The 14,986-nt window shown below is 43.2% G+C and overlaps 1 protein-coding gene across 11 annotated transcripts in view; it reads left to right on the top strand.

Moving 5' to 3' along the window:
- The window catches only part of LOC106579570 (regulating synaptic membrane exocytosis protein 2), a 222,934-nt gene that overhangs the window by 130,383 nt on the left and 77,565 nt on the right, over nucleotides 1–14,986 (top strand). For 7 of the 11 annotated variants that reach the window (XM_082961790.1, XM_082961804.1, XM_082961792.1 and 4 more), the window contains 8 exons: nucleotides 2,980–3,079; nucleotides 4,439–4,562; nucleotides 5,188–5,234; nucleotides 5,465–5,577; nucleotides 8,666–8,713; nucleotides 12,963–13,093; nucleotides 13,536–13,728; nucleotides 14,354–14,513. In XM_082961790.1, the coding sequence (XP_082817916.1) occupies nucleotides 2,980–3,079; nucleotides 4,439–4,562; nucleotides 5,188–5,234; nucleotides 5,465–5,577; nucleotides 8,666–8,713; nucleotides 12,963–13,093; nucleotides 13,536–13,728; nucleotides 14,354–14,513 (916 nt within the window). The remainder of the gene's footprint in view (nucleotides 1–2,979; nucleotides 3,080–4,438; nucleotides 4,563–5,187; nucleotides 5,235–5,464; nucleotides 5,578–8,665; nucleotides 8,714–12,962; nucleotides 13,094–13,535; nucleotides 13,729–14,353; nucleotides 14,514–14,986) is intronic. The other 4 variants (XM_082961802.1, XM_082961809.1, XM_082961791.1 and 1 more) reach the window with 3 other exon arrangements.

Here is a 14,986-nt window from a genome sequence, read left to right as displayed (position 1 = left end):
CCATGACCAGCTCTGAAACCAGATTGCATAGCAGAGAGGGTACGGTGGGATTCGAAATGGTCGGTAATCTATTTGTTAACTTGGCTTTCGAAGACCTTAGAAAGGCAGGGTAGGATAGATATAGGTCTGTAGCAGTTTGGGTCTGGAGTGTCTCCCACTTTGAAGAGGGGGATGATCGCGGCAGCTTTCCAATCTTTGGGAATCTCAGACGATACGAAAGAGAGGTTGAACAGGCTAGTAATAGGGGTTGCAACAATTTCGGCAGGTAATTTTAGAAAGAGAGGGTCCAGATTGTCTAGCCCGGCTGATTTGTAGGGGTCCAGATTTTGCAGCTCTTTCAGAACATCAGCTATCTAGATTTGGGTGAAGGAGAAATGTGGAAGGCTTGGGCGAGTTGCTGTGGGGGGTGCCGGGCAGTTGACCGGGGTAGGGGTAGCCAGGTGGAAAGCATGGCCAGCCGTAGAAAAATGCTTATTGAAATTCTCAAGTATGGTGGATTTATCGGTGGTGACAGTGTTTCTTAGCCTCAGTGCAGTGGGCAGCTCCGAGGAGGTGCTCTTATTCTCCATGGACTTTACAGTGTCCCAGAACTTTTTTGAGTTTGTGCTACAGGATGGAAATTTCTGTTTGAAAAAGCTAGCCTTAGCTTTCCTAACTGCATGTGTATATTGGTTCCTAACTTCCCTGAAAAGTTGCATATCACGGGGGCTATTTGATGCTAATGCAGAACGCCACAGGATGTTTTTGTGCTCGTCAAGGGCAGACAGGTCTGGAGTAAATCTAGGATTATATCTGTTCCTGGTTCTACATTTTTTGAATGGAACATGCTTATTTAAGATGGTGAGGAAAGCACTTTTAAAGAATAACCAGGCATCCTCCACTGACGGGATGTGGTCAATATCATTCCAGGATACCTCGGCCAGGTCGATTAGAAAGGTCTGCTCGCTGAAGTGTTTTAGGGAGCGTTTGACAGTGATTAGGGGTGGTCGTTGGACCGCAGACCCATTACGGATGCAGACAACGAGGCAGTGATCGCTGAGATCCTGGTTGCAAACAGCAGAGGTGTATTTGGAGGACGAGTTGGTTAAGATGATATCTATGAGGGTGCCCGTATTTACGGATTTGGGGTTGTACCTGGTAGGTTCATTGATCATTTGTGTGAGATTGAGGGCATCAAGCTTAGATTGTAGGATGGCCGGGGTGTTAAGCATGTCCCAGTTTAGGTCACCTAGCAGCACGAGCTCTGAAGATAGATGGGGGGCAATCAATTCACATATGGTGTCCAGGGCACAGCTGGGGGCAGAGGGTGGTCTATAGCAAGCGGCAACGGTGAGATGATGTCCTATTGACATAATTTTCTGGTTGTAAACTGGTTTTGTGGTTGAGGAAAAAGACGTTGCTAAAAAGACATTAACAAACTGTCTTTCAGCTGTGGCTATTTTTATCTGCATATACATTTTGAAGTGATATGTGTGGGTGCCTTGCCTAATTATGAATTACATAATTGTATTATTCATGATTTAATATTAATTAGGCGGCTAATTATTTTCCTGATTAATATTAATGAGCTGTGTATTGATATCAAATACTTTATGTTCATGACTGTATTCCAAATGGCACCCTATTCCCTATATAGTGTACATCAAAAGTAGTGCACTATATGGGGAATAGAGGGCCATTTGTGATGCATTCTGTGTATCCAAACATGGCTCAGTGCAAAAAAAATCTCCAAAACTCTCTCTGTGTCCCAAACTGCAACCTATTCCCTATATAGTGCGCTACTTTTAACCAGGAAACTGGTAGTAGTGCACTATATAAGGAGTAGTGTACCATTTGGAACATTTTGTTATGTAGAAAAGCCTATTTGAAATGCTCAGTCAGAGACAATAGATAGATAGATAGAGAGATCACATCTGAAACATTGTGATTGTACAGCTTATTCCCCATTATGTACAGTACTGTAACTAGGCTACTAAACATATGTCCCATATTTACAGTATATCATGATTAGACGGGTAGATTTTCTGATGAAAAGTGTCTTAGGTTTTCCTTACTCTACCTAATCTGTGCGGCGTGGGCTGGTTAAAGAGCTGAGCACACACAGCTAGCCAAAGCACAGTGAGAGCTTGCACAGTGAGAGCTAGCACAGTGAGAGCTAGCACAGTGAGAGCTAGCACAGTGAGAGTTAGCGCAGTGAGGGCCATCAGGAGAGAAAAGGAGAGTGGCAAGATGGGAAAATCATTAATGATTGAATGAGCTTCCTGAATTGGTATGTTTGTGTCTGGTCAGTGCCTCTTTGTGCTGTACGGTACGCTATGTGTTTCTCCTCGCTCAGCAGCAAGCAGTGACCAGCCAGTCTGTTTGTCTCTCTCTCTAACTATCTCTATCTCTCACTCTCTCAGTCCCTTTCTCGCTCTCTCTCGCCCGGCTGTTACATAAAGCCATTTCATTTAGGAGACTTCCGTAAGCTCCTTTGTATGTTGGCATTCAACTGCCATTAAGAGGGGATTTTATTTGTCTGATGCCTGTGGAGGGAGAGCGGTTCAGGGGCTTACAGAGTAGAGCAGAGCTGGGCTGCCTGGCCTGCTATAGGCCCCCCAGGCCTCAAGTGTTCCAGCACACTGGAGAGAGAGCACCATGCAGAGAGAGGTGGCCCCAGGGTTCCAACACAACACAACACACAGGGACATTCAACATGATGAAAAGAGATGTACATTTTGACTAAACATGTAGCTACTTTCTCTGTTCAAGAATAGCACCCTATGGGCAGAATGATGCTATGTGGCTACATATGCAATTAGAATTAGGCCTAGATCTGCAGGTTGCATTTTACCATGTGTGAATTGAATTCGCACATGGATTTTCAAACGTGGTCAATAAATATGTTTCTATGAAACAAAGTGATCAGTGCATCCATTTTCCTTCCCTGCCAATATATACTAATACTATAGATGTTGATGTGTGTTTCTTCTTTCATAGGTGGTGGGTGGAAAGATGACAGAATCTGGTAGACTTTGTGCTTTCATCACTAAAGTGAGAAAAGGAAGTCTAGCGGACACTGTTGGACACCTCAGACCAGGTACCTACTGACCTCATTTTATACTCTACATCCCTTACCTACTACATCCCTTACCATGTTTAGAACTACACTTATTATGTGTAGAACTACATTTACCATGTTTAGAACTACACTTATTATGTGTAGAACTACATGTACCATGTTTAGAACTTCACTTACTATGTTTAGAATTACATTTACCATGTTTAGAACTACATTTATTATGTGTAGAACTACATTTACCATGTTTAGAACTTCACTTACTATGTTAAGAATTACATTTACCATGTTTAGAACTACACGTATTATGTGTAGAACTACATGTACCATGTTTAGAACTTCACTTGCTATGTTTAGAACTACATTTACCATATTTAGAACTTCACTTACTATGTTTAGAACTACATTTACCATATTTAGAACTACACGTATTATGTGTGGAACTACATGTACCATGTTCAGAACTTCACTTACTATGTTTAGAACTACATTTACCATGTTTAGAACGTCACTTACTATGTTTAAAACTACATTTACCATATTTAGAACTACACGTATTATGTGTAGAACTACATGTACCATGTTTAGAACTTTACTTACTATGTTTAGAACTACATTTACCATATTTAGAACTTATCTTACTATGTTTTAGAACTACACTTACTATGTTTAGAACTACATTAGCCATGTTTAGAACGACACTTACTATGCTTAGAACTACATTTACCACATGTAGAACTACACTTACTATGTTTAGAACTACATTTACCATGTTTAGAAGTACACTTACTATGTTTAGAACTACATTTACCATGTTTAGAAGTACACTTACTATGTTTAGAACTACACTTATAGATACAAGATTTTTTCAAGCCCGCTGAAGATTGTCAATACATTTCTCATGTACACAGCACTGTAGATTTAATAAGCTACTTCAGTGATTCAAGAAACATTTTGATTACTTGGTGAACTGGTGCTGAACTGGGTCAGAACTTTGTTTTAACTTCTGACACCCTTTGACCTTCATTTAATAGCACTATTAATTGCAATAATATAATTTATTTTTTAATTACAACGTGAATGAACTGGACAGATGTGCTGTTATTTATTACCATAATGGTTGCGACCGAGGCCTATTCAATTATTTATAATATTACTGTAGCAGGAAGATTACAATGCTGTACTGTTTGTTTATGTGTGCTGTGTTTTCTACAATACCATTCATATTCTCCTTTTTTTCATCATGTGGGCCTGCTCATGTTTATAACTACACGGATCATATTTTTAACTATATTTATAACTATGCTTCCCATGTTCATAACTGCACCGTACCAGCTGACGTCTTGGTGTGTGGATGACTGACAGCATCTCGTTTCACAGGCGACCAGGTGCTGGAGTGGAACGGGAGGTTTTTACAAGGAGCCACATTTAAAGAAGTTTACAATATCATTCTAGAATCAAAGCCAGAACCCCAGGTGGAACTGGTGGTCTCAAGGCCCATAGGGTAAGACCTCCCAACAGCAACTACACTTATTACTACTGAACCATCACAACTACAGTGTATTCTCATTCATACATTTGTAGAAATATGTGTCTTGCAGAGGAGAGAGAGTATGTGAGAAATGGAAAATGGGGGCTGAGTGTATTTGAATGTCATTTGTTTTGCCAGCACCAGCTTGTTTATTTAACATATCTGCCTCCCAACCATCCCTCCCTTCCTCCCCCCCAATATCCCTCCCCTCCATCAGTCCTCCAGTGTGATGACAGTGTCAGAGGCTCATATGGGACTAGCAGTGCGGCACAGTGAAATGAACGGTGGCTGCCGCCTCTCTCTCTCTCTCCCTCTCTCTCTCTCTCTCTCTCTCTCTCTCTTTGTGTGTCTCTCTACCCTCTCTCCCCCTCTCCTCCCCAAACAGCGGGATGCCAATCATTTTTGAAAGTAGAGATACCCAGAGAAATCAGAAACCCCTTTGCTTTGTCAGTGTCTATATTTGACCTGCTGAGGGAGGGAGCTGCTGTACAGGAGAATGAAGACTAATGCTCTTCTTAGGACCATTAAAATACAGTGCATTCAGCATTAGCACCAATTGATCCCCTCCTCCTTCCTCACCCCCCCTCTCTCCTTTCAGAGATATTCCTCGGATACCAGACAGCACACATGCACAACTGGAATCAAGTAAGTCTGGCTTTTCTTTCATTTCCCAATGATAACTAATTAGCCTGCATTAGCAGCTAAGGTAATATCAAGGAGAGGTGATGGTATCTAATTTCTATCTCTCTACCCTACACACTTTCTTCTTCTCCCCCCTCTCCCTCTTCCTCTCTTCCTCTCCTTGAAGTATGTTACCAAAATCACAGTGTTTCAGATTTGATCACGTGACCTCCTCCCTGTCTGTCCTGTCTCAGGTTCGAGTTCCTTTGAGTCTCAGAAGATGGATCGCCCCTCTATCTCTGTCACGTCTCCCATGAGCCCCGGGATGCTGCGGGACGCCCCACAGTACCTGTCAGGACAGCTCTCAGTGAGTACCCTACTACAATACCCACAATACACCCTGGCTCTGTCTGGGCCTACATTACCTGCAGGAAAGGATCATACAGTGTAGATTCACACAGAGGGTTTGAGAACAGATGTTTTCTTTCTCTCTTTCTCTGCAGTATTCAGGGAGAGTAGCTGGAGCTCTGAGAGTAGCTGGAGCTCTGAGAGTAGCTGGAGCTCTGGAGAGTAGCTGGAGCTCTGAAGAGTAGCTGGAGCTCTGGAGAGTAGCTGGAGCTCTGAGAGTATCTGGAGCTCTGGAGAGTAGCTGGAAATCTGGAGAGTAGCTGGAGCTCTGGAGAGTAGCTGGAGCTCTGGAGAGTAGCTCGAACTCTGGAGAGTAGCTGGAACTCTGGAGACTGGAAATTTGAAGAGTAGCTGGAGCTCTGGACAGTAGCTGGAGCTCTGGAGTGTAGCTGGAACTCTGAGAGTAGCTGGAGCTCTGGAGAGTAGCTGGAACTCTGAGAGTAGCTAGCTCTGGAGAGTAGCTGGAGCTCTGGAGAGTAGCTGCTCTGAGAGTAGCTGGGGCTCTGAGAGTAGCTGGAGCTCTGGAGAGTAGCTGGAGCTCTGGAGAGTAGCTGCTCTGAGAGTAGCTGGAGCTCTGGAGAGTAGCTGGAGCTCTGGAGAGTAGCTGGAGCTCTGAGAGTAGCTGGAGCTCTGGAGAGTAGCTGGAGCTCTGGAGAGTAGCTGGAGATCTGAGAGTAGCTGGAGCTCTGAGAGTAGCTGGAGCTCTGAGAGTTGTTCAGTTGGACCCATCCCAACCCAGCTTAGGACCATATATCCTGTTACCCTGAACCATGTTGCTTATTATCTGATGCCTAATTTACTCTTGGGGGAAGTGAGTAAAAGGCTTGTCAGTTGTGATAAACCTGGGAGGAATGAACTCTAAAACTCAGGAGGCCAGATGGAAATAGACTAATGCTAACCTCTAACACTTATTTTGTTGTCTCAACACTCAGGATATTTTGTTTCTTGGAGAAAAAATAAAGAGAGTTATGAAATAGTCACAGCTTTTCAATCCCTTTCCTTATGAAAACACATCAATATTATATGTGATTATAAATCAAAATATATCAATGAAATATATCAAGTTATCAAAAAATATACCAGTCTATATCAGTCAAAATATATCAGTCTATCAAGTCCATAGTGTGTTTTTTTATCAGAAGAGCTGAGAATGTTTGATAGTGTGTCCATAAACACTATAAGTGTCCATAAACACTGTAAGCCTTGAACTGTAATGTTGCACTCCAGTAAAACTGCTCCTAGAGCCAGAGAAGGAAGGACGAGAAGGAAGGAAGAGAAGGAAGGAAGAGAAGGAAGGAAGGAAGAGAAGGAAGGAAGAGAAGGAAGGAAGAGAAGGAAGGAAGAGAAGGAAGGAAGGAAGAGAAGGAAGGAAGGAAGAGAAGGAAGGAAGAGAAGGAAGGAAGAGAAGGAAGGAAGAGAAGGAAGGAAGGAAGAGAAGGAAGGAAGAGAAGGAAGGAAGAGAAGGAAGGAAGAGAAGGAAGGAAGAGAAGGGAGCTTTTGATGTCAGTGTTCTTTCTGCTTGTTGTTGTTTTCTTTGGTGAGGAGGGGGAGATCTAATCTGTGCTGCTGCTAGCGTCTCCTCTCCTGGCTCCTCTCCTCTCCTGTCTCCTCTCCTCTCCTGGCTCCTCTCCTGTCTCCTCTCCTGTCTCCTCTCCTCTCCTGGCTCCTCTCCTGTCTCCTCTCCTGTCTCCTCTCCTCTCCTGGCTCCTCTCCTCTCCTGTCTCCTCTCCTCTCCTGTCTCCTCTCCTGGCTCCTCTCCTCTCCTGGCTCCTCTCCTCTCCTGTCTCCTCTCCTCTCCTGGCTCCTCTCCTCTCCTGGCTCCTCTCCCCTCCTGGCTCCTCTCCTCTCCTGGCTCCTCTCCTCTCCTGGCTCCTCTCCTGGCTCCTTTCCTCTCCTGGCTCCTCTCCTCTCCTGGCTCCTCTCCTCTCCTCTCCTGGCTCCTCTCCTCTCCTGGCTCCTCTCCTGTCTCCTCTCCTCTCCTGGCTCCTCTCCTCTCCTGGCTCCTCTCCTCTCTTGTCTGTATGTAACGGGAGCATGGGGAGCAGAGTGAGAGCCAGGGAGAGAAGGAGCACAGAGAGAGGTAGCAGGCACACACAGGCCCTCCATATAGGCCTACACCCAGGAGGCCCGTGCTGACAGTTATGACGCAAATAGAACCCAGTCAGCCAATCAGGCTGCAGTTCTGATCTCTGCAATCCCTACCTGTAGCACTCAGCCCCACACCACTCAGATCCAGAAGTTCTCTCCATTTCATCAATGAGCTGACCTTGAAACCAAAACAAGAGTATTTTAATCATACTGTAGTTAATATACTGTAGTTATACTGTAATTAATATACTGCAATTATACTGTCATTAATATACTGTAATTAATATACTGTAATTATATTGGCATTAGTATACTGTAATTAATATACTGTAATTATACTGTAATTAATATACTGTAATTATACTGTCATTAATATACTGTAATTATACTGTAATTATACTGTCATTAATATACTGTAGTTGATATACTGTAGTACATTACCTTGTTGGATCAAGTGCCAGTTGAATAATACATTGAATGCAGTTAGAAATTGTAATGTGTTTTTATTATTATTATTATTATTTCCAAACCGTGTTGAGGGAACAATTGGAATTGAATACGTCATCATGACGCAAATGTTAAATGAAGAAAGGAAGGAAAGTTACAGTCCAGAGAGCACGGAAGGGAATGCTTAGTTAAAGTCATCAATCATCTTCTGTGAAAACGGGAGCAGAGCAGCCTCTTCCTCTCTCTGAGGATTACAGTGTGGAGGTACAAGAACCCACAGATAAGGCTCCAAGACAATACATTAGTGAATAATGAGATGCAGATTGATGCTAATGAACGGTGGGGAAAAACACACACACAGCTAGATTGAGTCTCCGTCCCCTCCTCCTCTAAATGTGTTTGTGTTATTGTGACACTGGTTAGAGTCCAGTGAGTGTGTTTTGTTGCTTGTTTTATGTTTCTTTTGGTTTTATTGCATTTTTCTTTGTTGTTGTTTCATTTTGCTTACCCAGAGCCAAAGCCTTAGTAGAAGAACAGCGCCTTTTGTCCCTAGGGTCCAGGTAAACACCTGTCTGACTCACAGACTGACTCTCTTTGGTCTTCGCTCGCCCTTTTCTTTTGCCTTTTTGGTTTCCTCCATCTTGGAAAATGCATACCAGGGTAATGGCGGCATCTTTCCCTTGCAGTGTGGTGCATTATGTCATTATTATTATTATTATTCATTGATACCATATAACATGATCATACGGTTATGACAGGAGTCTCGACTCTTTGCATGACTAACTAATCTAAAGGAAATATTTCAGAGAGACACCCTTCCATTGTCAGACCCTGTAGTCTACACTCAACAGCAACAACAAGCTCAAACACATTGTCAGACCCTGTAGTCTACACTCAACACAACAACAAGCTCAAACACATTGTCAGACCCTGTAGTCTACACTCAACACAACAACAAGGTCAAACACATTGTCAGACCCTGTAGTCTACACTCAACACAACAACAAGCTCAAACACATTGTCAGACCCTGTAGTCTACACTCAACACAACAACAAGCTCAAACACATTGTCAGACCCTGTAGTCTACACTCAACACAACAACAAGCTCAAACACATTGTCAGACCCTGTAGTCTACACTCAACACAACAACAAGCTCAAACACATTGTCAGACCCTGTAGTCTACACTCAACACAACAACAAGCTCAAACACATTGTCAGACCCTGTAGTCTACACTCAACACAACAACAAGCTCAAACACATTGTCAGACCCTGTAGTCTACACTCAACACAACAACAAGCTCAAACACATAGTCAGATCCTGTAGTCTACACTCAACACAACAACAAGCTAGTCTACACTCAACACAACAACAAGCTGAAACACATTGTCAGACCCTGTAGTCTACACTCAACACAACAACAAGCTCAAACACATTGTCAGATCCTGTAGTCTACACTCAACACAACAACAAGCTCAAACACATTGTCAGACCCTGTAGTCTACACTCAACACAACAACAAGCTCAAACACATTGTCAGACCCTGTAGTCTACACTCAACAGCAACAACAAGCTCAAACACATTGTCAGACCCTGTAGTCTACACTCAACACAACAACAAGCTCAAACACATTGTCAGACCCTGTAGTCTACACTCAACACAACAACAAGCTCAAACACATTGTCAGACCCTGTAGTCTACACTCAACACAACAACAAGCTCAAACACATTGTCAGACCCTGTAGTCTACACTCAACACAACAACAAGCTCAAACACATTGTCAGACCCTGTAGTCTACACTCAACACAACAACAAGCTCAAACACATTGTCAGACCCTGTAGTCTACACTCAACACAACAACAAGCTCAAACACATTGTCAGACCCTGTAGTCTACACTCAACACAACAACAAGCTCAAACACATTGTCAGACCCTGTAGTCTACACTCAACACAACAACAAGCTCAAACACATTGCTCAACATGTTAGCTGACATGGGAATTTTGTACCTAGTCAGCTACAACAGTGCTCCACATTGGCAATTAAAGGAGGGTGTCTCCTTAAATGTTTTAGTAAAACTATAACATTTTGTGGGACAAATAAATGAGCTTATTTGTTCTGTGGAACATGAAACTAGATTGGACATCGTCCTCAATTGGCTTGACGCCCTCAAGTCCTGAAAAGGTTGCCGTAACAACAGCGGTCAACAACTGGTAATCATGAACACAACATTTGGCAAATATTTATGTTGACATTTTTGAATGGCCGTAAGTTTCATGTTGCAGTTAAAGGTGGGCTAAGATAACTGTCCCTTATTTTAAAGCCGATTAGAAATAATATTTTAGACTTTGAATACAGAATTCACTTGAGCTGAACAGGCAAGGTATCTCTATCTTACCGTGGGGCCTTTTTGAGGAGTTGTCTTACTCTGGCTAGCTTGTACGACTTGGTGTGTGGAGTACTCATGTTATCTGGGAGATCATATTTGTATATTTGTCCCATCATGTCCTTGTCAAGCATCAGCTTAGCTTAGAACAAAATATATATACAGTATACTGTATAGGGGTTTCTGGTATGAGATGCACCGTTAGTTTCCTCATTTAAAGGTAGGTGATGTATTGCCAACACCTCACACTATCTGTCAGATAAGGAGAGGGTGAGAATGGAAGTCTATAAATAGGTGTGTAGTGTACCCTTGGCGCAGCTCCTGGAGGTAGATCTATTAGCCTCCTGTAGAAGCGGTGTTATGCTCTACTTAACCAGGCCATGCAATAATGTCAATGTAAATGATGTGGCTGACTGTACAGGAAATATAGGCAGTGTAATGTATTACATCAGGGGTATAATTTCAATTTCAATTTTTCAAGGTGAATCTGTCGCTTAAGGGTTATACCATCAGTCATATTGGCAGTGCTGTAGTATGGTCAGAATTGCACGTACATCTTTTCCATTGGAGACTTCGTTGTTGAGGAAGTCTTCCCAGTGCAAGCTGTTTGACCTGAAGGCCCCTACTGCCTATGTTGTTTGACAATATCAGATCTCCTGACTGATCTTGTATGTATTAAGTGCTTGCTGTTGCTTTGTATTGCTGCATGCATAAAGAAATAACTATGGTAGTCAATGCAATGATCAAGACTCCTCCCGTCATTATCTACATAAGTATGGGCAAGAGCTTAGAAGGCTTGATTTTCCTCAAGTATTTCATTTAATTTTCTTTAAAGAAATATTTTGCATATTTTTTTTAATCAAATATTTCCGTAAATGTTCTTTTTTTCATTTTCTACTTCTAAGTGTTCTCTGTTATGTCCATACTTCGCTCTGACAAGTGTGAAGTGTCTTTGATGCCACTCATGACAGCATGATTGATTTATATGTATATTTGACCTATACACTGAGTATCTGACACTGCATTGCAGGGCTCTACAGTGCGACCATTTTACTCGCATATGGGCCTAAATATTTTGCTGTGCGTCCTGGAATTAGGAGCACTAGTACGCCTACAAAAATGAAGGATTCTAGCTTTATTACCGCAAATATTTTTCATTGTGCTCCTAAATATCTTTGTGTGTGCCTACATTTTTTAACTTAGGCGCACACGACATCATTGTAAAAAGGGTCAGCGTAGAGGCCTGCATTGTGTTGTATGGTTCCAAATACAATTTCACACTCACATCAGTTAGTGTTCATTTCAAAGCATGTTGGTCTAATTCTCATGTTGTAATGGTTTAGATACCAAGAGTTAGGATACTGTAGATGTGAATACAGATACACATACTGTATAATCCTTTCCACTCAAACACACCTAGAAAATGTGGCTAGAGCAGCCGCAGGGTAAGATATAGGTCATGGTAAGATTTAGGTAATGGTAAGATGTAGGTCATGGTAAGACGTAGGTCATGGTAAGATGTAGGTCATGGTAAGACCTAGGTCATGGTAAGATTTAGGTCATGGTAAAATATAGGTCATGGTAAGATGTAGGTCATGGTAAGACGTAGGTCATGGTAAAACGTAGGTCATGGTAAGATGTAGGTCATGGTAAGACGTAGGTCATGGTAAGATTTAGGTCATGGTAAGACGTAGGTCATGGTAAGATGTAGGTCATGGTAAGACCTAGGTCATGGTAAGATTTAGGTCATGGTAAAATATAGGTCATGGTAAGACGTAGGTCATGGTAAGACGTAGGTCATGGTAAAACGTAGGTCATGGTAAGATGTAGGTCATGGTAAGACGTAGGTCATGGTAAGATTTAGGTCATGGTAAGACGTAGGTCATGGTAAGATGTAGGTCATGGTAAGACGTAGGTCATGGTAAGACGTAGGTCATGGTAAGACGTAGGTCATGGTAAGATTTAGGTCATGGTAAGACGTAGGTCATGGTAAGACGTAGGTCATGGTAAGATGTAGGTCATGGTAAGATTTAGGTCATGGTAAGACGTAGGTCATGGTAAGATATACAGTACAGATCTCTATTCTCCCCCCGCTAAGCATGTGACCTGCTAATGCCTAATAGGTAAACCAGGGGTGACCACCCCTCCTCCAGGAGAGGTACTGGGTGTGCAGGCTTTTACTCCAGCCCTGCTCTAATCTAACACAATCCAGTGATTTTACTAATCAGCTGCTCACCATGCAGGACCTTGATTTGCTGAATCAGGTGTGTTTGTTAGTTAGTATAGAGCAGGGCTGGTGCTAAACCCTGCACACCCAGTAGCTCTACAAGTGGAGGGTTATGAGGTCACCCTGATATAGAGCCCCCCCCCCCTACTGGCAGCCCAGTGACCATGTGACCCTGTTCTGTCCCATCCATAGGTCAAACTGTGGTATGACAAAGTGGGCAATCAGCTAATAGTCACCATCCTGGGAGCCAAGGACCTGCCTTCTAGGGAAGATGGCCGCCCCAGGAACCCTTACGTCAAAATCTACTTCCTCCCTGACAGAAGGTAAGAGTAGAGACAGTAACTACAGAATGATCTAGCTAGCAGCATTTCACTTCATTCCATCCACAGCCATTTCTTAGTGGCTAGACCTATCCTCCAATATCCTAAAGTTGCCATTGGTTGATTGATACAGATTTGGGCACTCGCATAATAGTCTCACTGAATGTTGAATTTATGGTAAGAATGTCTTTGGCTTTATTTACCTGTACATTTTTTTCTTCTGGTAATTGAATTTGGGGTCATGTCACATTGCATTTAAACTGCTACCGTCACAAAGGTCATCATGTGATCTCATTGACCTACCCCTTCTCAGACACATGGAAGTAATGATAGGAAGTTGAACAGGGCTCCAACATGACTCTCTCCCTCCCCAGCTCATCCCATTGTCCTGTGCTGTGTTGACCTGTTCGGGAGTCTTTTCTACCATGGTTGTAAATAAAAACAGTTTGAATTATTGTTCCTCCAGCGACAAAAGCAAGAGGAGAACAAAAACGGTAAAGAAATCCTTAGAGCCCAAATGGAACCAGACCTTTATGTATTCTCCTGTGCACCGGCGGGAGTTCCGTGAGCGCATGTTGGAGATCACCCTGTGGGACCAGGCCAGGGTCAGGGAGGAGGAAAGCGAGTTCCTGGGAGAGGTAAGCCCATCCATCTCTTTTTTCCCTCATAGTTTTCTATTGTTTTATGGACAGAGACAGTCAGAAGGTTGATAGAAAGACAGGTACAGAGGGAGACGGAGATAAGGGGCTGAGGCTGTATTTGTAACAAGAGTCGGCAGCGCCACCACTTAACCAGACTCAGGCACTCATCCGTCTCTGATATAATACCAAACATACCCATCCAGTCAGGATTAGGACAGTAACTCTGATAGCTCAACTAATCCAACCAATAGGGTCAAGCTCTTGATAAAACCCTACATTCCATAGGAAGGATGATAGGCTACTGGGGGATGATGTCATCGACCCATGATGCTTACTGTAACATCAGCACATACTCACATACTTTGTCCTCACTGCCAATAAGGTTGCAGAATTCTGATAACTTTCCCAGAATTCCCAGGTCTTCCAGAAATCCTCCCGGTTGGAGGGAATAAGCAGGAAATCCAGAATCTTCCAATCAGGATTGCTGGAAAACCTTATTTAAAAAATGATGTTGGGCCATGCCTGTGGAGGTCTTGATCTGCTCTGGAATGAGTCCAGTTAGCAGTGGCTAGTGTATTGAGGAGTGTGTGTGTGTAGTGACGCTGGTGTGTTTCTCCTATAGATACTGATAGAGCTGGAGACAGCCCTGCTGGATGATGAGCCTCACTGGTACAAGCTGCAGACCCACGACGTGTCCTCCATGCCCCTCCCACGCGCCTCGCCCAACCCCCAGCGCAGACAGCTCCACGGAGAGAGCCCCACGAGGAGGCTACCCATACAGAGTAGGTTACCCCTCTGCCCTAACATCCACAACCTGTATACTAGTTATGTCTGCTAAATGACGTAAATGTACTAAAACTGTGTAGGAAAGCTCCTGCCTGTTCGAACCCCAAACCTCAGGATAGGAAATGAGACATTAGTGGCGAACCAACTGTTTGTCTGATGATTTTGAAAAGCCAGTATGGTGGCTGGCAGGTGCCCTGATACCAACTGTCTTTGCCTGTCTGCCAAAGCCTGAATGATTTATGAAGTATTTATTACTGTTAGTATGTTCATATGGTGTTTGTTTTCTTATCCCTCTCAACTCAACCTGATACTTACAGACAAAGGGCCGTATTCGTACAATTCAGGTAACGGCCCCCGCTTGTTGTTCCACGCTGCTCTCTCCACTGAGCTCTCTCTCCACTCAGTGTTGCTGTTCATACGAAGACTCCGTCTCTCCCCTCTGCTTCAGTCCTATTGTACTGTTCTCTAT

Source organism: Salmo salar, chromosome 02, assembly GCF_965601325.2.
Source record: "Salmo salar chromosome 02, fSalSal1, whole genome shotgun sequence".
In the NCBI taxonomy this organism is placed as follows: Eukaryota; Metazoa; Chordata; class Actinopteri; order Salmoniformes; family Salmonidae; genus Salmo; species Salmo salar.
This window is presented reverse-complemented; position numbering and strand designations above follow the sequence as displayed.